The following is a 23826-nucleotide window of genomic DNA, read 5'->3' on the forward strand; positions in this document are numbered from 1 at the left end:
TGAGATAGGTGAAAAGTTCTAGAACGTAGAAAGCTCGTAAGTTTTTCATGACTATCACAACAGCATCTCTGACTCGAGTTTGACAATGGTACCAGATAATATGGAATCATTCGTTGATTCTTGGTAATTTTTTTTTTAATTATCTCTAACAAAATTCTATAGGAGATAAATATTTTCCATAAGTTTCTTTTATTCGATCGACTCGGACTTTCGACTTTCTAACGAATCAGCTGATTCATTGTACGCAGTAGTCTTTAAATAAATCCTTAAATGTCATTTAATTAACATCATAAAAGTCATCGATAGATACGTAATAACGTTTTATAAAACAAATTATTCGCAAATGAACGGTTACGTGCGTATCCTCTGTGTCTCATGTTCAACGTTTCATTATTCCCCTATCGAAACTGCAATTTCTAATGTCTCGTGTGCTGTACCATCGAACGCACATCAATTCCAAGCGATTCTTAAGGATAAAATACGGCGACACGCACGTGACTTACACACCCGCGAAATTACGAAATGTACCTTTCAGAAGACCACGACGTCGTTCATCTCGCTTTATGTCTGCCCCATACGATCGTTCGATGCATAACACTTATTACACAACGTTTGGTATAAGTATGCCTCTCTTGGAACAGCATCGCAAGAATGAGCGTGCAGGGACATCCGATGGTGTTTACGATCGTTTAATTCCACCAGACTTTCTAACGTTACGCTCAAACGAAAGTAAATATTTATCGCGCGCCAATAGTCGAACCGGAATTACTTTCCTGTCTTAAATAGTTTGGAACAATAGTTTAAAACCTAACACCGTTACATCCATGACTAGGCAAAGTTGTTTATGATAAATCGATAAATTTCCCTTTCGCTATCCTTGAAATCCAATAAAGGAGAATGTCAATTAGGTTAGTGCACAATGCGTGCACCGTGCGAACTTCACCTGTTTGGTATGTCCGTGAACTTCTAATCATAGTGACAAACCACTTTCTTGCGCTTAATGGAGAATGGCGAAAGTGGAACCTGTTCCACTTCCGTTTCGCTAATTTGGAAGCATCGACGTCCTCGACTGGGCGGATGCGCGCTGCATAATGTTCCATTGTACCATTCACGCCGGCCTTACGGCTGTTGAAAGCTGTATTTATACGCTCTTGTAGGCGTTAATTTTGCTTAATCGTATATTTTGCTGGAAATAATTAGAGTATTGCGTGTATCGACGATTATATCGCTATATATTACGTTGTTTAGTATAGGAAGATTATAGGTGAAAAGTAAGACACGTAGATCGCGGATTTTTATACATTTATAGGAAATTGGAAAGCGCAAGATTTCACAAAATGCACGTACGTAGTATGAAAAAATATATCAAATATCCAAGACATAGCGCTTTCTGTAATACTCGATAGGTTAAACAATTTTCGACCGAGGTTTTATCTTTTTAATTATATCAAAACTATGAATTTACATAAAAATCCGCAGTCCAACGATATGTCATATTTCTGATCTTTCGTAGAAGAACGATTTTAAGATATAATTTAACAATTTGTTGTCGATCGATTCTACACCAAAACTATCTTCACGTTTGATCTCGGCGTTGTTTTATGATTTCTCATACTGTAGAAACAATTTCTAGCGCTCATAACTTTCAGTAAGGAAGAATCTCGATTTCTATTCAGTTTCTCTATTTCAAACGCTAGATCTTCTTCGTATCGACATATCGGACGTCAATGTCGAAAAGCAGTGCACTTTCACGCGGCTCACCGTATTAAATATTAAAATGATAAAGGATGAGGTCACCTTGAGGCGCCGACAGTTCTACGCGATGAACCTTTTTTTGTAATCTTATGAATATGTATGGCAACTTTTGTTTGCAACACAGCTACCGTGAACCTAGGTATGTAGAACGATCTTCCTTTCGAGATAAATCGACAAATAGTTTCCTATTATGTAAGTCTATAACGCGTAGGCGTGGATGTTCTTTTATCAAGAAAGTATGCTTAGAATATAATAGCTGACCAATCTTTTGATTACAGCTAGTAATAGTTTCTTTGAGAAGGATACTTTTAGGTAGATGCTTGTTACACATTTTGATAAAAGTCTTCAGTGGAAAACGATTGAAAGTTTCAATTTCTTTCGATGTCACAAATATAGTTTGGAACATTATGTAAAAGCTGTTAAGAGATACATGAGTTTTGTAAAATAAAAGATTCACGTCGATTTTAGGTTGGTTCTTATTAGTAGTAGCTAGTATTTATTATCAGTAGTAGAACAAATTGAGATTGATGAAATCATTCTGAACAATATCGGTGCAAAACGTGGAACGATTGCGAATATTTGTTGTATCTTCTTATTCATTTTTCGGCCCTTCATTCTGATATATGTCACCATAATCGCAGAAGAAATATCTAATTTCACATCTGTTTTTAGCATACAATAATTGGCACGTAAGAAGTTGATATAGAATTACATAATTCTGTCAATTTTAACGAAGAACGAACAATAATTGGAATATCGTATTGTAAATAAAAAGAATCCAAAAATGCAAGTACACAGTCTAGATATATCGTGTGGAAGATTTCAGTTTCACTTTCACTCTCATCTCGCAGTACCCGATTGTTAAGGCCTGTATTCATTCTGCTGTAACATTTTGTTACAGAATGCACTCGTAACACAATAAGTCATCATCGACGATAAATCGTGAACATTATGCTTCGTATTATTTTAATCCTAACGTTAGAACGAAGATGCAAACCACCCTACTTTATGTCATTAATTCTATGAAACCTGAGCAACGTGGTATCAAAAATACAACACAGTAGTTAATTAACAATTAATAGATGATTTTATGAGCTCTGGATCCCATAAATCCCGTGAAATCCACAGAGTAACTTTCGACACTGAAATGATAAATATCGATTTCGCATAGCCTACATTATACACCTTGTGTGTTGTATAATTTCTTGTACACTTACTTAACAGATGTTACATAATGCTTATGAATGTACTCTTTTATTTCTTAGATGATTTAATATTGGGTATAGATTTAATAAACTTTTTTTTTATTTACAATACAATATTGCAATTATTGTTCGTTCTTCGTTAAAATTGACAGAATTATGTAATTCTATATGAGATGCTTGTAGCAACTTCTTACGTGCCAATTATTGTATGCTAAAAACAGATGTGAAATTAGATATTTCTTCTGCAAAAATGTTAGAAACTATGTTATTTCTCAACGGTGGTTTAATTACTTCACGTGTCTCCATAGTAATTTCACTTTGAGATTATGACAGATTCTAAGGTAAAATTCTAATCTTAATTCTGCAAATAACTCCAATAGATGAATTAGCGAAGAGCGTGTCATGCTACTATAAAATAGTAACAATATTAATTTCGTGAATGACATTCTATGACTTTCCGCGTTCTAACGATATCATAAATGCCAGAGATTTATTTTTCGTATTTTATCACGAGACAAATGTAACATTATAGCATAATACGTTCCAAGAAACGTTATACTCCAGGAATTACGCTTTTAAACCAGAGAAGTTCTTATGCATTTCCGTTTCTTTGTCGTTATGGCCACGCTCTTGAGAGAAACAATCACGTTTTACCGTATTAATTGATGCTCCAATACGGTACTTCGTTTGAAATGTTCTTCCTTTGAACTCATTTCCATTATTCATTTATTCAATACACACGTTTTCATACAATAGCACCCAAATTCCTATAAATCAATCGGGGAAGAACACGATTAATATTAAATACTAAAATAGCAACAAAAGTATAATTAAATATCGTACAAACATATTTGAAAAATTCTTTACGAGGAATTGAATCCAAACTTAATCCGAATTACTGTTCATATACAATGTATCTTTTTACTTAGTCGATTATGAGAATTCTGATTATAAACGAAATATGATATAATTAAAAGCTCGAAAATAATTTGGATGCAACGGAATTAACAAAAATGGATGATGTTGAAAAGCCACTAGTTGTGGACACTAAAAAACGAAAACATGGTATTGAAAATTATATAAAACACGTAGATTTCTCGGATGCCGGGAATAATAAGGAAAGTTCAAATATACCTATGTAATGAAATAGTTTCATTGCGACGAAGACGTCAATAATGACGATTTTATGCAAATAGAAAGAGCAAACGAACATGGTAATTAAGACGCGCCTCCTCCTGTCAAAGCATTCTTGACATTTGAGGAAAGACTTCGACGGTTCTAAGTACAAAAAGAATGTAAATCTATGCTGTTACTTATGTTGAAAAAATTATGTCACTTAGCAGCCAAAAAGATATTGGATCCATAAATATTTTAAGGATTTATCAATTAATCTTAATTCATTATTTACTATACTATCATTAGTTTGGATAAAAGAGGCTCTACTATACATAAAAGTTAATATTCAAAGATTATAAAGTAATAAATTTACTAAAATTATAAGATTGAAAAAATATATTCACTAGAATTCTTCTCTCCGTCTATTATAATCTAATTTTAATTTTTATACTTAGAGCCACGGTATAAATCGAGATGATTTACTTTGTGGATTAGTATAATCATCGAATACTGCATTTGCAAATTTTCATTGAGACAACATAATAGAAAGTAGTCTTCATATTCGAGTCACGAACGCAAACATAAAACGTACACCCGAGCCAACCGCGTAATCGTTCACATTCCCTGGATAGAGAAACGTTCAACAGGTAATTACCAGCCGATATTCCTCCAGATGTAAATCGTTGCAAAACATTCGCGTCGCTAGGACAATTGCCAGATTGGAAGAAATCCAAGGGCCTAGCACAACCTTCATTCGTTACGCGATCTATGCATGAGCGAAAGCGTTTAACGATATTACTACGAAGCCTCGTTCTTAAAGTAGCCTTTTCATAGACGTCGTTAAATGAAGCAAAAAGAGGTAGGCGAAGGTTCGACGAATTAACCTTCAAGGCAAGTTTTTAGAGATTCTTAAAGCCTATTATTAGATTATTATGGAAAGTTAGTGGCATAATTAATGTGCTTCCTATTGGAATAGAATATTTTTTGCAATTTCAAAGGATAAAATGTTAAGCTGAATTTTTGAAACTAAAATTATATTTAGATTAAAAAAAAAAAAGAACAGTGGTTGTTAAAGGTGCATCTAAGCGAAATTAAACTAATGATACGTCGATCGAAAGAACTTCCTGAGAAAGCCATTTAACAAACTTTTAATACTTTACCCCTATTATTAGGCTAGTTATTAACCTAAACATCACAGTCCATGTTCGGTTCCTTTGGTTCTACCCCATGAAAAATTGTGAAAAAAATCTGAGCTGCTATAGCCGTGGCGTTTCCACATTTCTTCAGTGCGAAATCTATTTTTTAAAAATTAGGACAGATAATCGAAATCGAAAATGGCAATTTTGTATTAGCGTTATTAAACGACAACATCTATATTTTTACAGTAGAAGCTACCTATCACGTTTATTAACTCATAATTTTTTCAGATTTTCCGCAATGACGCATAGTTAAAAAAATTAAAAGTCATCATCTTTTATCCTTCCATGCTTGTAAGAGTGATTTACGATGTATTTATGTAACTGATTTTTTTTTAGTTTTATTTTTATTAAATGAGCGAATTTTAAAGTGTCCTTTACCAATCCTTTTACCTTTTACCAATCTTTGTCGCTGTCAACGTTGATCACAGAATTTACTCGCTCAACACTGAAAGTTTTGTTGAGTATTTCAGCAAAGTTTGTAATGTGTGCCATATATCCAGCATGTGGTAAATAGTAAATTATCGCAGCGATATGCGAGCAAAACCCAAGAGTGCCATTGCTGTTTGCACAATGCACATTCACAAAAGTGACTTTTTATTCTCCAGCAACCATGTATTATTATTTTCCTTCGAACAACATTGCTCTATATTATTTTTTGAATCCATTACCTCTAACAAGTATCACACTGCTTGAGATAATCGATCGGATCCAGTAAGAAAGATTTTTAAATTGTTATTTAGAGGAAAGTAATAATATGACACTATTAACACTGTCAACACTAAAAACATTATTAACTATTAACGTATAAAACGTACAAGTGCTACATAAAGCGTATACAGAAAATACGTTTGAATTTATAATTATTTACAGCACTGAATATACCAAACTCGATTGACTGCCCGAGAATAGAAAGACATTTTTGTTCCTCACACATCGCTGCGATAATTTATTATTTATCGCATTCTATATATATATGTGTATATATGTCGCATGCATGATAAGGCCTGCTGAAATACTCAACAAAACTTTCAATGTTGAGCGAGTAAATCTTGCGATCAACGTTGACAGCGACGAAGATTAGTAAAAGGTGAGACATTTTAATATTCGCTCGTTTAATAAAAATAAAATTATCTAGAATTGCATATAATATTCATATGATATGCTCTTTATGTAAATTATATAAATACAGAAATCTATACATTGTATAATAACACTGATACAAAATTGGCGTTTTTAAACATTTCTGATTTTTAAAAAATGTGGAAAAATGTGGAAAAATTGCCAGATATGTAACATGACGGCTATAGCATCTCAGACTTTTTTTCATAGTTCTCCATATGGTAGAACAAAAAATAAACCGAGCATAAGCTTTAAATCGTGTTTAGGTTAATAACTACCCTAATAATAGGGGGTAGGTGGCTAAAACTTTGCCGGAATGGTTTTCCTAAGAAGCTCTTTCGATTGACGTGTCACAAGTTTAATTTGGCTTAGCGGTACACATTTTAACATGCTTATTCCACCATGCTCTTTAGGATACAGAGTGAATCGATAATTTCAATTATTGATTATTGGTCTTTTCAAAAGTTTGACATTTTTAACATAAAATTTAATTATCTCTGTCAATATTTATAATCGGTCGATAGTCTTTTTTTTTTTTTTTTTTTTTAGTGAAGATTTCTAACAATTTCAGAATTATATTTAGATGATATTTAAGTTCTTCAGGTTTACGTCTCTTCCTTGTTTTACTAGTTGTGAAATAACAGGATGTTTAGCCGATTTCAGTGAGCCGTAGTAAAAGGTTATTAAACATTGAATATAAGAAAAAAAGGAAACAACGAAATTGTTTGGCAAAAGATACTCAAAGTGGTGTATCTGTTTGCAGCAATGCAACATTGCAATCGTCTGGTCGCTATATCACGTACTTTTCTTATCACTTCCGGATTGTTTCAAATATACGTTCCAATCATTCTTTGCGTCATATCGTTAACTTGATTTTTCTCTAAAGATTATTCCTTGAATTTTTTCACCTGATACTTTAATCCTGAAAAAAACTCTTCTTACGCAAATACGTAATTTAATAATTACGTCGTAAAGCAATTAATAACCAGAGAAATTATAATAACCTGTTACTATCCTGTTTATGAATATCGATGAAGGTCGATCATACACACACACAAACACACCAAAAAATGACCACTACTTTCTTATACTGTTAACATTTTCCTTTTAACATTTATAATTTTACGTATTAACTCATAATTTTTTCAGATTTTCCGAAATGACGCATAGTTAAAAAAATTAAAAGTCATCATCTTTTATTTATTTTATCATGATTTATGTATTTACATAACTAATTTTTGTTTTAGTTTTATTTTTATTAAATGAGCGAATTTTAAAGCGCCTCACCTTTTACTAATCTTCGCCGCAATTTTACGTCTTCTCCAATTATCAATACGGAAGTAAATGGTTCGAGGCATTTCATTGTCAAACGCAGTCCGCGAGCGATATACCGTTAACACAGAGCGGTGCATAAATCGTAGCCTGCGTGCATAACGATCAATCGTGTCGCGTGGACATTCATCAAGATGAACGGGCTCGCGTGCACGCGGCCAACCGAGACGAACGAGTGACCGCAGCCCGGAACCTTGCATATCCTCCTCGAGCCTGCAAAAGACAAAAAATTTACGGGTCTTAAGTTAATTGAGAGGAGGATCAAGCCGAGGCTCCATCAGCCTCGCAGAATGCGCATGAATGGAAGAATTCGTGAGAACTTGAAAATGTTATGTGACATTCATAACGAATATCTATTTTACCAATGAATAACAAATTATATAATAAATGTCGAAGGATCTCAAGTTCAAAGTCTTTGACTCGAAGCTTTGGAAGATATAAATGGATAAGTTCTTCTTCTCTGAAGAAACATTCTACAGACCAAATGACTAAATTTTGAGAGATTGGAAATCAATGATATTCATCTGGTAATAAAACAATGTTATTAACGCTTGGTTAATTGTTATTAACTGTTTGGTTTCGCAAATACTAAAGGTGCCCAGGTATCATTGGCAAAATTAACGTTGACTTTTATGGCAGAAGCGAATATTCGCGGCGAACTCCTTGTATTAGTTTGTCCGAAAAGTGTCTTTCTTTTACAGACACGTCTTTTACACACAACGCATCTTTATACAAACATGAAACCTAATCTGTCAAACGTTGTGATTGTTATCTTGATAAAACAAAATGTATCACACGTAGTTCGATAAAATAATATAAAACGGAAAATCTTGTGCATCCACTATTTCCTTATAAAACGAAAGAAACTTTTCGGATGACCTAATACGTAGCAACTATTACGGTAGCAATATGATCCGTAAAGAAGGGGTAGAACTTCTTGAAACACTTGTCCGGCCGATGGAGACCTGACTTCGCACGTTGGAGAACCGCGTTAGACCAGCGTGTTTGCCCGGTAGACAGGTGGGGATGAAGGCCACGTACTGCTTCTGCAAATGCCTCGACGATGTGCACCTAGACCTACAAAACGAGATAACTCGTGGCGATCTACCGGCGGACTCGTTGCGTCGCGCGTGCACTCGCGGTTTCGAAGCGCCGGTAGATTCCAGCTGAGCACACGAGTTGTTCCGACACTTGTAGGTTCATTTTAAAAAGGACTTGTAACATTTTGTGTGTCTTGTATCATATATGTATAATTTTTATGATAATCTGTTTTTATATTGAACAAGTTCTGATATCGCGGGATTAGTAGTTTCGATTAATTGTGGCGCGAAACTGTGAATGAAGTTGTCGATGGTGTGAGGAAGTTTGCGTCGTTTGCTACTTGTCTCGAGGATCGGTTCTGTAAGATGTTTCTTGATATTTTCATTATTTCTATTGATCATAGTTTTTTCTGAACATTTTTTTTTTTTGGAACAATTTTAAATGAATATTCAAAATATATTTGAATACTTGCTTTGTTTTGTACGTAAAATTAGTTTCTAATTATATTTATTTATATTTGTTACATGATTGGTATATTTTGTAGAAAATTATATTCAAAATGAAAAAATATCTCGTTCGAAGATAAATGTTTAAAGTTTGTTATGTTTATATCTGGCACCATATAATGAGATGGAAATAATTAAGTACCGTAACAAAGAAATATCGAAAGTTTCTAATGAATGTAGAATCTGTATAAAAAGCACTTAGCAAACTTTCATATTCCAGTGAAACATATTTTAACGGTTCCTACAATGTCAGAGATTTTAGCGAAAGTTGATACGATAAGAAACACCAGCGAAGGAATGTTAAGAATCTGCAAAGACGTTACAAAGCGAAACGCGGTCGGCTTAGGTATCCGCTAAATTACAATCCTCTTATGTTTTATATTAGTGGAATCGATATTTGCCGACGATTCCAATATGAGGAACTCATCTTCTTTCAGAACCACGCGTAAATGTTCGTTCGTGTTCTAAACTTGTATTTATCTCAGCATTTAGATTTTTGAAAATGTAAACTGTTCATTTTTATTTTCAATTTCATCAGAAATTGAATTTTAATCAAAACCCACTCAACAAGTAAAAATCTCTGATCATTAAAGATTCTTTACATTCTATAACACTTTCTCCCATCTTATTCTACGTATAACCAATAAAGATTCTTGATTTTCAAAAATTCTTTACACTTCCAGTTTCATCATACTTTGTATTCAATATTATCTCATTTTCTTTGTTTTTTTTTTTTAATTTATTCTCCATACAACTTCTCAATAAATACAGATTCCTGATCACCAAAAATCCTTTGTGCTCTCCGCTTCTTCCATTCAACTTCACGCCTAACATTATTTCAGTCCAAAAAAAATATATCCTCGATATAACTTTCTCAATAAAGAAAGATTTCAGCTCACCAAAACTCCTTTATATTCCCAGCTTCTTTCATCCTAGTCCACAATATAAGATCACGCACTTAATATTATTTCAGTGTTGAAGCAATCTCGTCGTATGTTTCCAGGTGGTTTCGCCGCAGGCAGCCGCGAGAGATGTGGTCACGCACGCGATTCTTGCTCCTGGCGTGGATGATCGCGTTGCTGGCTGGTGTACGGCTCAGCAACGGGTCGCAGAGGCCGCGTCTCGGCGGCGCCGTCAACATCTTCAGCCGTTACGGTTACCTCAGCATCAGCATGAGAGTGGTCCCCAGAAACGACACCGACACTTGGATCTTCCGGGAACCGACCCTAGATGTTTTCAGGAATCCAACCCCCATAACGACCAAACAACGCCAACAGGCAGCGGTGTTCGATGGAGACTTTCATATGGAGTTCTGCGATAATGTTCGTCAACTTCTGCAAGCTTACTTCCGGGACTTCACGTTTGAACGACTGGAAAGGCCATGGCGAGCGTTTAGCGCCAGCTGGTCCAAGGCGGCCATTGCTCGTCATTTGGGCATCAACTCGTCGTTCATCACCGGTGAACATTGTTACGTGCTGGTACGCGTTGCCAGGTTCCGTGAGAATCAGAAATTGGCTGTTACAGCAGACTCGATGATTCTGGACGAGGCTGTTCTCCGGGAAACAGAAAACGTTACGGTTGGAGATACTGCCAGCGTGGTTCGGTTCATCAAGCACTTCGGATCGCACTATATTGCTGCTTATGTTACTGGCAATTCTTTGTATCAGGTAAAGATGTTTGTGTTCATTGTTTCAGCGTATAGTTATTATTATTAAACTGTTTTGTTATTAAATCGTAAAACGTAGAAACTCTAAATCATAGAACTTAGAACATTCTAGGTAATAATTAGATCCTTGATCATCGATCATTTCATCTTACCAAACGTTCGTCCGTTCTTCTGGGAAAAATTACACAGACGATCCTTGGCGTGTAACAACAAATACTTTAGCCTTGGTACATCTCTTCTTGACTACTTGCGCAAGACCAATGATTTATGGGTGCATAAAATTTATTGCTTCAAGCTTTACTTCCGAGAATCAATTTGAATCTCTAGCTAGCACCATCGACCCATCTCCACTCACATCGCGTTACAAAACGTTACCAAAGAAATCCTGCTTCAGTGGTTATTTGCTCCTCCCACGCAATCAAAATTATAGTCTGAAGAAACAGACATGTGTACCCTTTTATCTGCCTCTTACCAATGTATAAACCTTAAAGACCAGTTTCAAGGTTTACGAATAGAATGACGACACCAAATAATCTGATGAACACTCGGAATAAGTATTAGAAATAAGAAGAGGATATGTAAAAATAAGTGGCCATCGTTAATTCGTTGATTACCTTGATAATTACAAACGTAAATCCTATGTGTATTATACAGGATATGGTATGAGGGAGCAGAAGGCTAGTGATGCTTCAGGGAAAAATAAATTAGAAGATGGCAATAAAATTTGTTCGTCGACGACTTAACTTTCTTCTCTGTAATATTTTAATATTTTAAGTTGCAGTGTAAAAATATCGATAATTTGAAAAGTCTGCAATTATATATAAGTACTTTCTCTATGTAGATTTACCTTTTTCACCTTTCCTTGATTCCTTGTGCTAAATTATATGTACCTACCTTAAAATTTTAAAAGTGTTTTTATTCCTTCTAGGTGTTCGTGTATACGCAACAAGCATATCTACGTATCAAAGAGCGGCTAAAGACCCGTGGTGTAGCAGATTTATCGAATATCGAGTTGAGCAACTATTTTTCGCCGTGGTACGCGGAGCACATGGGCTCGATACAAGCAGCGAGCGGAAACCGCACCGTCGAGGCTTGGGCGGTAGAACGGCTTCGAAACCAATACTACATTTTCTCGTATGCCAGCTTGCTGAAATTACACGGTGATGCGATGTTGCTAAAGCAACTGGACGGTTTGTTGGAGAACGAAGCGTTACTACAGCTTCAATTGAAGACGCTCGCGCCGATCTTCAAAGATCCTCAACGACGTGAGTGGTTCCTCGAGGTGATCGACAATTACTTTAAGTTATGGGAGGTGAACATGTGAAGTAGAACGAGACATGTCCCGAAAGGAGAACATTGATACACCTCCGTTTCACTTACGTAAAATTACGTACCGGTATGATCTGTACGTGGAAGACCACGCGTATACGCATACGTATTTAATTTAGAAGACGTCGGCCGATGACTTCGACGTGAAACGATCATTCGTCGTTGTGAAACGATTCCTAGTGCTCGAAGAGTCGTTAGTCACGGTCCGCTGGAAGTTCACTATTGTTTCTCCGTCAAACGGATGCTAGATTTTCATAGAGAAACGCCCAACTACTATATTATTATTAAATAAGTATTTATTATATTATAATCGATAATAGAAAACATTTTTATACAAACGTTTTAAATATATATGTACATCACAAGCAATTTTCGTATAAGTGACTGAAAAATGCGCGACGTCCTGCTTCCATGTTTGTCGTTTCGCTTTTGATACCGGTTTAATAAATTTATGTTGCATTCCCGTTTAAGCTCTTCAAGGGCGTAGCGACAAACGCAGAAACAGAACTCGTGATCTTTTTTCTTCTTTCTCGCGTTGATTTTCTTCTCGAGCGTGTTCGAACTTTGATAAACCGATGTTTTTAAAAATAAATCTACGCATTGTGTATTTTATAATACGTTCTATCCTTACGAACTTATGGACGTTACCGTTTCTTTTTTTTTTATCGAAATGAATCGATATAAGTATTCGAGTATAAAAGAATGGTTAGTTTGTATGTTTCGAACGAACGAACAAAAGTTATTTTATTGGCACGATGGAACGACTGATGAATAAAAATTATAGAAAAAGTCAGTTTATTTGATCTTGTTAAGCATTAAATGTTATTATATCTTATTTTTATGCTTGCTTATCTTTTGTCTTTCCTCTTAAAGAACTATAACTATATAAAAAAATTCCAGAACGTTTAAATATTTTTTAAAAGAAAATTATTTGTTTGAAGATTAAAACTACACCTAGGTGTATTGTGAAAATTAGTATTTTTATACAAAATTCGATTATATATTCTATATTCTGGAACTGACTTTTGAGCTGACGAAAGAAACTTGAAGAATGCGTACTCACTTGTTCTTATAAAATTTTGTAGATATACTATATGTAAAGTTTCTATTGCTTATTAGATCGCATCCAGGAGTGCGATTAAAATTGTACAAGATACAATCATTTAAGTGAAGTGCGTTTTATTATGTATATACAAAATTTTATATAAATCGATAAATTCGGATTCTTCAAGCTTCTCTGCGAATTAACATATTACAAACAAAATATAACGATACTTATGAACGAAGTTCTGTGTAAAAAGACAGGCTTCTTTTTTAAATTTCATCGTTTCTAACTTGCATGACATTCTTCTAAGGAAATGCGCAACAATTGTAAATGGATTGACCTATCTCCAGAAATATTGACTGTGGTAAGATTATTCGATTCTATTCATATACTATATTAATACTCAGATTCAAAATTCGAATATCACATTGTCTATTAACAGTGATATTGATTTAAAGTCGAGATAAAAGGAAATCTCATCACTAGCTACGTTTCGCTATAAATTCGTAAACGAACATTTGTGCATTAAGTTCAATCGGTCTTTTTAAAGGTGTGCAATTTTGCAGATGCTTGTTGCTCTCTACCTAATTTTCTTCCATTAACAACCAATATAACTGGAGTTTCGACGCGTATAGATTTGAAGTCAAAATCCTGAAAAAGTATATAGTTGTATAACCGTTAATTTTAACAGAAGCATATATATCAGTACAATAATACTAACGTTATTGAGATAAGAAAACTTATGATGAATCACACATGGTTCAGGTATAGCAACAGAATCTCCTACGGTTACTCCACGACCTTTAGCAAGATTGTATACTGTTACAGCAATACACATTTTTTCTTCGTCCACGAGACAAAACGCGCTAAAATATTGAATACGTATTTGTTAATCATGATCATAAATTACATTCCTTGTTTGTTGTAATTAAAGTAAGGAAACTGAAAAACAAACTTACAAAGGTACACAATCGGTGTCTTGTATCCAACATACTACTTTCCCAAATATAACTTTTTCTGGATTTAGCCCGAGGGCTAGGTCTTTAAGTAATACTAAATCTAATTTTACAGTCTTTTGGCCAGATGTGAAAGAGCCACCTTTGTATGGTCCCAAATGTTTAACATCCAATGCCTACATTTAATCAGAAACCTATAAATATGTATAGGTACCAGCATCATGTATTAAGTTTATAGAATCTTATAAAATGAAACACATCTTGAAATCACATTGTCATTATAAAAACAAATATATTATTTAAAAAATTTAGATACCCTTATCATTTGGTACAATCTTTTCGGTTTTACTCTTCCATTATTATTTACTGAATTTTGTACATCTTTTAAATATTGTAACAATTCATCCCTTTTGTTATGAGGTGTTTCCCATACTGGATCTAGTAGTATTGCCCTCTCAAAAGATTTTAATGCTAAACTATATTCTTCTTGATACTTTAAGGCCTATTGTTGTAATTTATTTACATGAATACTAGAAATTAAAGTTCATTGATATTGTATCGGAGATAATAAAATGCTTACCACTGCCTTATTGTGAAATAAATCAGGATTACTTCCTGCTACAATATCTTTTTCCTAAAAACAATTCCAATATGTTTATTGCTAGCCAATGATGAAAGTTTAAAATTGTCATAATCTAACTTACTGCTTGTGTATAAGCTGACATGCAAAGTCGTAAAGTTGCAGGATTTTGTGCTATTGTAAAAAAGGAAGACAAATAAGCATTTCCTAAGATTGCCCAAGAAATACCATCTGATGTATCAAGACTGACTGCTTCCTTAGCATATTCCACTCCCTTCTGTATATTTTGTATTCGTTGTTCAGTATTAGGGACTGGTTCTTGTCTGAGTACCATCGATAAATTTCTTAAGGATACTTTATTTCTACCCTACAATATTTATTATTGCATTTCAATTATACATTACACAATTATAAAGCGGGAAGATGGTAATGGATAAGAGTAAGAAAAGAAATTTTACATGGCGTAAAGCTCCAACAAAACAATTTTTTGCTTGTTGAATATCATCGTTTTTCCAATAACATTCTCCTAATTCATTCCATGCTTCTACTAAGTTAGGTTCTAATTTTACTGCTTTTGTTAATAACTCTTCTGCTTGTGGTATAAAACGTTCTGTAACATTTAAAGCTTTTCCTTTTAGGTAATAATATTTTGCTCGTGATCCATCAATTTCATATCCTTTACATTCATCGAGTTTACTTAAAGTATCTTTCATTTCTTTTTCTACATCACCATTCTTTTTAATGGCTTCTTCGATAGAATGATTTTCAAAATAGTGATCTCGAAAAAAATATAATGCATTTACTTTTTCCTAAAATAAATACATAAATAAGCGTCACAGAAATAGAAAATAAAGGTAAACGTAAATTTAACGATGAAATCATATCTTTCTATAAATATTAAAGCTGGTTTACTAAATTACAAGGAAACGAAGGAAAAAGGTTATTTTCTGCACATCAATAAAGGAAAGAATATAACTAAATCAATTAATTGTTTAAGTTCTGTTATTAAAACGGTGTGTATACCGTCAATGCTACAATGGGGTCTTCTTTAACAATGTTTGCGGATTTCGCTCCTGCAACCACTTTATCATCTATAATTGCGGACATTTTTTAAAATACTTTCATAAACTGCTTATCACAGTAATTTCATTGTGCGTCAGATACACACTGAGTTTCTACTTTTATACATAATTTACAATGTTATACATGCGAACTAACGCTGCAACAGTAGAATACAATCTATCATTCGGAAACTGTCAAAATTTTAACGCTCGCAATACAACGAAAGAGGTTATATCGTAACATTAATGCAAACTAGTGTAAAGTACTATCCACAATAAAATTAAAATGATTCATTATCGATTGATTTATTCTCAACGGATGAAATCACAATTACTAAAATCTTAGTTCTGCAATATTACAACAATATCAGTACGATGAAAATAATACGTAAAAATAGTTTTCAATTTATGATTTTTCACATGTTTTTCACAAGTCTCGTTCACATAGATCTCCTAAATTTAATTTTATAGATGTAATACAGGTATACACCGGGAGTGGCGTTACTGGCGCTTCTCCCACTGCCACCTGTCACGAACGTCCACTGAGTGTGACTAGTGCAATCGCGTACTCTGTGACCGAAGCTTCCCCAGAAGGTTGCATCGTCTCAGGATCGCCATTTTATGTGTTTGGCTCTGAGACTGGGACGGTGGGTGCGTGCGGTGCAAACTACAGAGCGTATTATCCGTGTATTATCCGCAAGATGTTACCCAAATACTTTTCGCCCGACATGTACAAGTAACGACAGGTGTCGGAGTGTGTGATCGGGCAGCGGAAGGCTCGGGCCGAAATGGTCCCGGAATAGTGAGCTGTGCGTGAGTGTGTTTTCATCGAGTAAGTGCGTCGCACACTGGCTTTTCATCGCTGTCATCAGTTTGTTGAATACCTGTGCCATTCGGAAAGTCACCTTTGGGTCAAATTACGGACGGCCTCTGGATTTCCTGCGACCACCCTTTGCCACCATCTACGATGAGTTCGCGCAACATACCCTCAGACAAGGTGAGTCTCTTGTCACTTGCTCTAATATGTCTACCGCACCCTTCCGCCTCCTCTTTCTCCTTTATCCTTCGCATCCAACGCAATCTCCAGTTACCGTTCGATAACCATCGTACAGCTACGTTTTACTTAGTCGTACTTTTATTCACTAAGTCACGGCCATTCGACCATCAATGCGTAAAATTATAGCTGGATCAATGAGATGCCACTTCGCGCCTATCGGCCGCCTTTTTCCTCGATTAAATAACGGATATACAATATACACTGTACACCCTCGCACTAGCGATACACGTATCTCTTTTGTTTTTTTATTATACTTTATCTGTTTCCTCTAACTTGTTTTACTAGGAGCTATGTATTTCGTTGAAAACTTAGAACTAAGATTTAGGTATATTCCACTAAATGTCGAAAGTAAATCCCGCGCGGTAATTATTTCTATTAAAGAAATCAAAGTGAAAGGTGTTAGGAAGAGATACCACATACTGAAAAGGACGTAAGATCCTCCTTCGCATATTTTACGAAATATTCTATACGTAAATCTTTAATAATTTATCTTTAAACATTTATTATATACGTGTAAATGTACGAGACTACTGAAAAAATTATGGATCTGCCGATTTCACTACCATGGTAGGGATTTCAATGTTAAAACAGTTGAAACACCGTTGATCGATCGTTGATCGATAGTACGTACTTCGCGTTCTAGATATTTAAATGTATTTATTAACTTTATTCCTCTCGTATGGTCGTTCCATCGACTATTATCATAAACTTCCACCGGCGGCTAATTAATCAACAAAGGATTGTCTTTGATCGCAATCCTCGTTGTTGCAACGAGTTTTGCCGGTTTTCTTTCTTCTCGCGTCAAGAGCTCACGCTGCCGAGCCGTTCCATCCCGCCATCCCCCCTCCCCTCCGTCCTCTTCCACAGCAATGTAAATTAATCGTGTCGTGAAAGTCGTGAACGTTCTCCACGCTTTGTGAATTATACACCTACCATCGCCTACCATCGTCAGAGCGGCCATTCGTCGCGTTTTTTTACAAAGTTGTCGCGTTACTCGTACCAAGTGCACTCGTAGTCGGTCCAACGAGACTGTTTAATTGGCACCAATCGCACCACAGGGACGGCTAGAGCACTTGATGCGTCGCATACGCTGTCTATATCGGAAACGTAGTTTGAAGTCGATTCTAGAGATTTTTAAATTTTTTGTTTCTAGGGAAAATTGAACAGCGAGAGCTAATACACGTATGCAGTGGCCAGTCTTTTCTTTTTCATAGGTTGCACGGTTGAAGTAATATTGTACATGAATATTTCGGAAGCTGATAGTTGATTTATTTAGTAACGTTGTTCTACTCGGTTTTTCTTTGTGTATCTATCGTTTGAGATGTTTTCTTCTTTTTTCGACATACTTTATTTATAAAAAATGCGGAACCCGAAAGATGGCAAAATAATATTTATTGGAATATAACGTTGATTTCTTGAGAACATTTCTTAAGAATGCAATATTTCAGAAGAGATTTTTGTTCCTGATACGATCTTCTGAAATGTTAATACCTCTCAAAAAATATTTTGTTAAATGAAGAAATGCAGAATTATTCTCTAAAAGGGCACGAAGCATCTAAACACGATGATAATTATCCTACGCAAAATCAGAACGTAGATTCGTACGTAAATATAACCGTTCACGCGAGCTACAAACTTCCGAGACAAAAAATGAATATTTCCTTCGGAAAATTATAGAAATAATGGTAATTACTAGTGAAAAAGTGTGCTTTTTCTTATTAAATACTTTTATGCAATAGTTTAACATTTACGAGAAAGTAAATAATAAAAGAAACTTAAAATATTACTCTTTCCTCTTAATAAGTTGCTATCTATGCCTGTCGGAGTAACAAATTACACCAATTGAACGAGACTTAGCTAGAAAACTAATTTTACCCGACTTTCGAATGCAAATATCGCGGCTTGCGTAAATCGATGTCCTTCCGTCTACTATCGATTCGTGTTCTTTCGCTTTTGTTTCGCGTTTCGAATCAAGACTCTCGATATTACTAAATGAAGGCTTGCGGGAAGGAAACGGGGCGCATGCGACCACGGACTACTAAAGAATAGATCGGCACACACGGCCTATTCCGCTAAAAATAGCGCGCATCCAAAATTCAGTAGCATCGATGGTGTGTAAAATAGATGCAAATATTTGCGTGGCCCCCTTTTCCACCGAATTATGCACGCCATTCCCGGCTATTTTCGTGTCCCACCATAACCATCCCCTTGTTTGTGATTAATCGTCGATGCGGTGTACACTTGGTCGTGCTCGACATGGTTTCGCGCGGTTTCGTGTTCAGAGGTGGAAAGAAACGCATTATCCGGTCGCACCTAACGGTGTAGATTATATTTCCTATGTGTGTATTGTCGAAAGACTGTCGCGATGATCGTTTCGTATCAGAGAGAGAGAGAGAGAGAAAGTGTATTTTTGACCAATCGCGGGGAGACGCGGTCGCGAGAATACGCGTCAACGGGAGTCGTAAAATTCCCGTTACGATTGCAAGAATCGATACCACGAATAGATCGATCCCCTTATTTCGGTTAGGATAATAGGGGTAGTTGTTGTGGTATAACGCTGCGATTTACAGGGTTATAAATTTGTATATTTGCAGTACTTAATACACTAAAGAGATACAGCGTGATTGACGAATACGAATCGAGGAGATGAATTTGACCGTTCTAGAGCTTGAGAAGGAGAGCGGAGAGAGTGACCGCTCTCTCGGTCTTTTGAACTAAGAAAACGGATTCGTTGCTCACACTTTTCGTTAACAGAGTGAGGGCAACGATCTACGATGACCATTGGTTATAGCTCACGTGAACACAAGACGATTGGAGGAGGAAGCCTCCGATCGGCGTGACTCGGGGTCGACTTTATTCATAGGAAAAATCGGCTTTTCTGTTAGACATTGTTCCACTTTTTTCGTTAGGTGACTACCTGCTTTCTCCGTAATTTGTAAGAACGTATAATAAACCCAAGGACCGTTTTAAGTACCAGCTATATACCGAAAATATTTCTATGATGACGAATTCCTTCAAGCCAAACATGTGAAGTGAAAACATATCGAAACAATGACGTTAAAATGTTAACGTTTTACGGTGGGTCCTTGGATTTATTGAGGGTCGGAAGGACGGTGCGTAGACCGTCGGTGGTCAAGCAGCGCGGGATGGAGTGCAGATGTCTTGCGCGACTTAACAGAGAGAGAGAGAGAGAGAGAGATCGTATTTGAAGTTATTGGGTTGGCAACTAAGTGGCTGCGGATTTTGTCAATACCACCCATTGACAAAATCCGCAACTAATTGTATGTTCCAAATATCTTCCCGATGATATGTAGACAAATTGTACCGAGAAATTCGTCTATTGGGTTGGTAACTAAGTGATTGCGTAACTTTGTTAATACCACTCATTGACAAAATCCGCAACCACTTAGTTGCCAATACCACCCATTGACAATTGTCAACCCAATAGACGAACTTTTCGGTATAATTTGTCTATATATCATCCGGAAGATATTTAGAAGATACAATTAGTCGTGAGAATATTTATTCGACTATTCGAGCTATTTTGTAATAAATTATGATTTGCCAATGCGTATATCATTACTTTTCGATTATTAGACTGTTACAACATTGTAAATGATTGTGTTAAAGTCAAGTGTGTATAACAGAAATCGATCGTCCGTACTTCCCGTAGCCGGTACTTAAAATAGACAAGAATTCCGGTAATTTATTCTGGTCTCGGTTCGCGATAATTGCAGAAAAATGAAATGGCAGGCTGTTCCGCTAGGCTGACGGCGAGTTTTCAATTAAGAAATGTTTTCCACGGAGAATTGCGGGTCGTAGAAGCTTAGTTTCGTTACAATTAATCGTGCAAATTGGAATTCATGGCGAGCTACCATTCCGGCCCTGGATACCACCAGGACAAGCAACGCGACTCCTTTCACCCGCTATCCCGCCAAAGATACTCCGTCACTTAATTATTTCACCCTGTGGCCGACGCTTTCATGGGAAAACATTAAAATCTTCGCTTTCGGTCCGATATTCGTTAGTTCCAATGATATACCAAGATTAGGGTTCTCTTGCGCAATTATTTACGAATTAATAATATTACGAGTTATACGTAAGTCATGGGTTATGGAGTTTCTTTTTTTCTTTTTATTATTCCAACTCTTAGAAGCATCACCCCTTAAGTTTTATAATTAATTAAATTATAAGCTCATTCTTGAATATATTTTGTAATTTTTTAAATATATTTCTAATATATTTTACGGTGTGTTTCGTAATATAATAAATTTCTTCTAATAATAAACGTACAACATCGTCTCGTGAAAAGTAGTGATGGATGATTGACTGACTATAATTCCCGATCCTTCATTCGTTAAAGTTATTTGTCGTATGCGTGGAATTTATTAAGTTTGTATCGGGCCTTGTGAAATATGTAAAGCCATGTACATATATCACAGTTTTATTTAAAACTCGACTCTCGACGGAAAATGTTATTCTGGTGCTGTGTACAACAGCTACCACGTAATATTTACGTTTTGAAATAGCATACAATAAAACAAGCATCCGATAGATTGATTCATTGTATGGGGTCAGCTTTATTTTTTCGTCACCTTTGCAATGTTTATTTTGTGGATTGATATTCGGAAGTTATGTTTACACGTGTATTATTCCTCTGTTCTTATACTCCAGTTCATCTTCGACGTATCGTTTTTGTTATGGTCCTTTTGTCATTTCCAATCCAGCGATTCTTTCATCGCCCCAAAAAGCTTTACAAATTGTGAAGGATGTGAACTATCCTTCTGTTACCCTCGTTCTTCTTGAGAAGCTTCTCATTAAAAGCAAAAAGATAAGAAATGTGAATTTGCAACGAGACACTGAGAGGCAATTAGTTTCTAAAATATCTTTCGCAAGATCGACGCAGCTTTTAAAAATGGAAAACTAATCGATTTCGAAACAGCTGTGCATTATATGACAAAAAAAAAAAAAAGAAAAAAATTGACTCAGGTCAAATTCACCTTCGAAAACTACGCTAATCGATAGATTGCGAATTTTCATGCATTTACGAGAAGATTGAGGATGCAAAAATATACAGGAAATTCACACGATATGCAAAAATATATAAAACGTCTAAAATATATTGCTTCTTATAACATTTGGTAGATAAAATAATTTTCTACCTAATTTTCATTTTGTTTTAATTATACTCGCAAAAATAGGAATTTCTAAAAATATCCACAGTCTACAACTGCTCGATCATTTATTTCTTTACTAACGACCGTGCATTTTTCGAATTTTCCAAGTTATTTTTCCAAGCTAGCTCGTATCGCTTTGAAAAAGAAGACCACGCATCCTCGGCTTCCATTTACCGTAGGTGGCAACCATATTTAGGGTCCGACGAGTCTAGACATAATTGGTCAAAGCACCTAGAACGAATGAAGCGTACAACTTGTAACCACGAACCGGCAAACGAACCTAATCCGACCAATTTTCTCTTCTACGTCATTAAAATCACTTAAAATGATTTACGTAGTTTCCAACCGCGCTGGCTACCGATTCTTTCGTTTTTCGCTGAATACGCTGCTTCGAATCGAGGTACGTGATTTATCAAGTTGATTCGAACGTCTCGTTTGGCATCGAGCTCGAAAAGATTCGAAGAACGCGTTCAGACACGCCATTGTCGTGTGGCTATCGAGCAAAGCACGGTCAAGGTCGATTAAAGAACAAAAAGAATGTGTTTCTTTTCTTACGAGAGAGGGAAAAAGAAAAGAAAGATAGGGCCGTGGCGTGGAGAACATAGTGGTACAATGAAAATGATGTATATATCTGCAAACTCATACAATAAACCAGTGGCGGTTCCCTCTGGTATAGTTGGTGCAAAAGATGTAACAGTATGGTCGTAAAATTAGACAGAATTTAAAGTTTACGTGTTTCCAGGAGCGAAATAAATAATTTGAAACGTACAGAACTTAAAACAGAATTTGACTGAAAGTTACCTAAACCCGCCGAATAAATGCATTGTTATCAAACTTAGAAAATTGAACATTTTGATGGGTTTAGTACTTGGAATTTTAATAAAGAAGTAAAATCCTGACTGGTCGAGATTATTAACATATTCTACTGTGTACATGTGACGATCGTTTGTAAATTTATCGATTTCCAACTGTTTCCTTCTGGATATAAATCCTCGTTTATAAATTTCATTCTATTTGTAAACCCGCGTTGTTACGTCGCCTGGGACATCTGCACGCCATCCCTCGCTACCTGGCAGCCAACGGCCAACCTACAGCCTTCCCGATTCTCAATGGACCCACGGACCCACCATAAGACGCTAACTTTCAGCTTCATTGTTTCCACTTGCCAGTCAAATTGCATGTCTGGAGAATTCTCTAATTCTAGAAGTATTTTCAGTTTATGGCTGGGTCTTGGAAAAGTCCTTGAGTTTATTAGGCGCTCTTAAGAATCACGGAGAAAGCGGACAGTCACCAGATGGGAAAAGCTAACACATGTCCATCGGAAAAGGCTGTTTCTTTCGTCAGGAGCAAAGTCCACCCCCGCTCTCCGTTGGTGGGAGACTTCTGCATATCCTGTTCATCAGAATGGGTCATAACCAATCGGCATCGCGGATCGTTACCCTCACTTTCTGGATGAAAAGTGTGAACAACGAATTCGCGTTCTTCGGTCAAAGGGTACACCCACACCAAGCTTTCCTCCGAGACACCTTAAGAGCAGTTTAACCTCTCGAGCAAGTGCTCAAGCAGTCGTCAACAGTTCTACACTCTGGGTCAAGTCGTCATCAACTTATCGAGCAAGTGGTCAAGCAGTCAACGCTACGTCATTCTCGGTCAAGTCATCACCAACTCTCGATCAACTCTCG

The 23826-nt window shown here is 35.9% G+C and overlaps 3 protein-coding genes across 7 annotated transcripts in view; 2 read left to right on the forward strand and 1 right to left on the reverse strand.

Annotated features, from left to right (window-relative positions):
- LOC122568474 (torso-like protein) overlaps window positions 1-13119 on the forward strand; it is a 33042-nt gene extending 19923 nt beyond the window's left edge. For 3 of the 5 annotated variants that reach the window (XM_043728227.1, XM_043728231.1, XM_043728228.1), the window contains 2 exons: window positions 10277-10940; window positions 11868-13119. In XM_043728227.1, the coding sequence (XP_043584162.1) occupies window positions 10305-10940; window positions 11868-12263 (1032 nt within the window). In that variant the 5' untranslated portion in view covers window positions 10277-10304 and the 3' untranslated portion in view covers window positions 12264-13119. The other 2 variants (XM_043728230.1, XM_043728229.1) reach the window with 2 other exon arrangements.
- On the reverse strand, window positions 12547-16333 carry LOC122568472 (tetratricopeptide repeat protein 5-like). The gene is made up of 8 exons (XM_043728225.1): window positions 15873-16333; window positions 15308-15658; window positions 14974-15216; window positions 14850-14903; window positions 14586-14771; window positions 14273-14445; window positions 14035-14179; window positions 12547-13964 (listed from the first exon to the last, which is right to left on the reverse strand). Exons 1-8 carry the CDS (start codon window positions 15954-15956, stop codon window positions 13845-13847), a joined length of 1356 nt encoding a protein of 451 aa, XP_043584160.1. The 5' UTR covers window positions 15957-16333; the 3' UTR covers window positions 12547-13844.
- Window positions 16334-16487: 154 nt separating this feature from the next.
- LOC122568477 (ubiquitin-like protein 3) overlaps window positions 16488-23826 on the forward strand; it is a 113162-nt gene continuing 105823 nt past the window's right edge. Inside the window, exon 1 of the mRNA XM_043728233.1 lies at window positions 16488-16907. Coding sequence (XP_043584168.1) covers window positions 16878-16907 — 30 coding nt within the window. The 5' untranslated portion in view covers window positions 16488-16877. The remainder of the gene's footprint in view (window positions 16908-23826) is intronic.

Source organism: Bombus pyrosoma, linkage group LG6, assembly GCF_014825855.1.
Source record: "Bombus pyrosoma isolate SC7728 linkage group LG6, ASM1482585v1, whole genome shotgun sequence".
Lineage (NCBI taxonomy): Eukaryota > Metazoa > Arthropoda > Insecta > Hymenoptera > Apidae > Bombus > Bombus pyrosoma.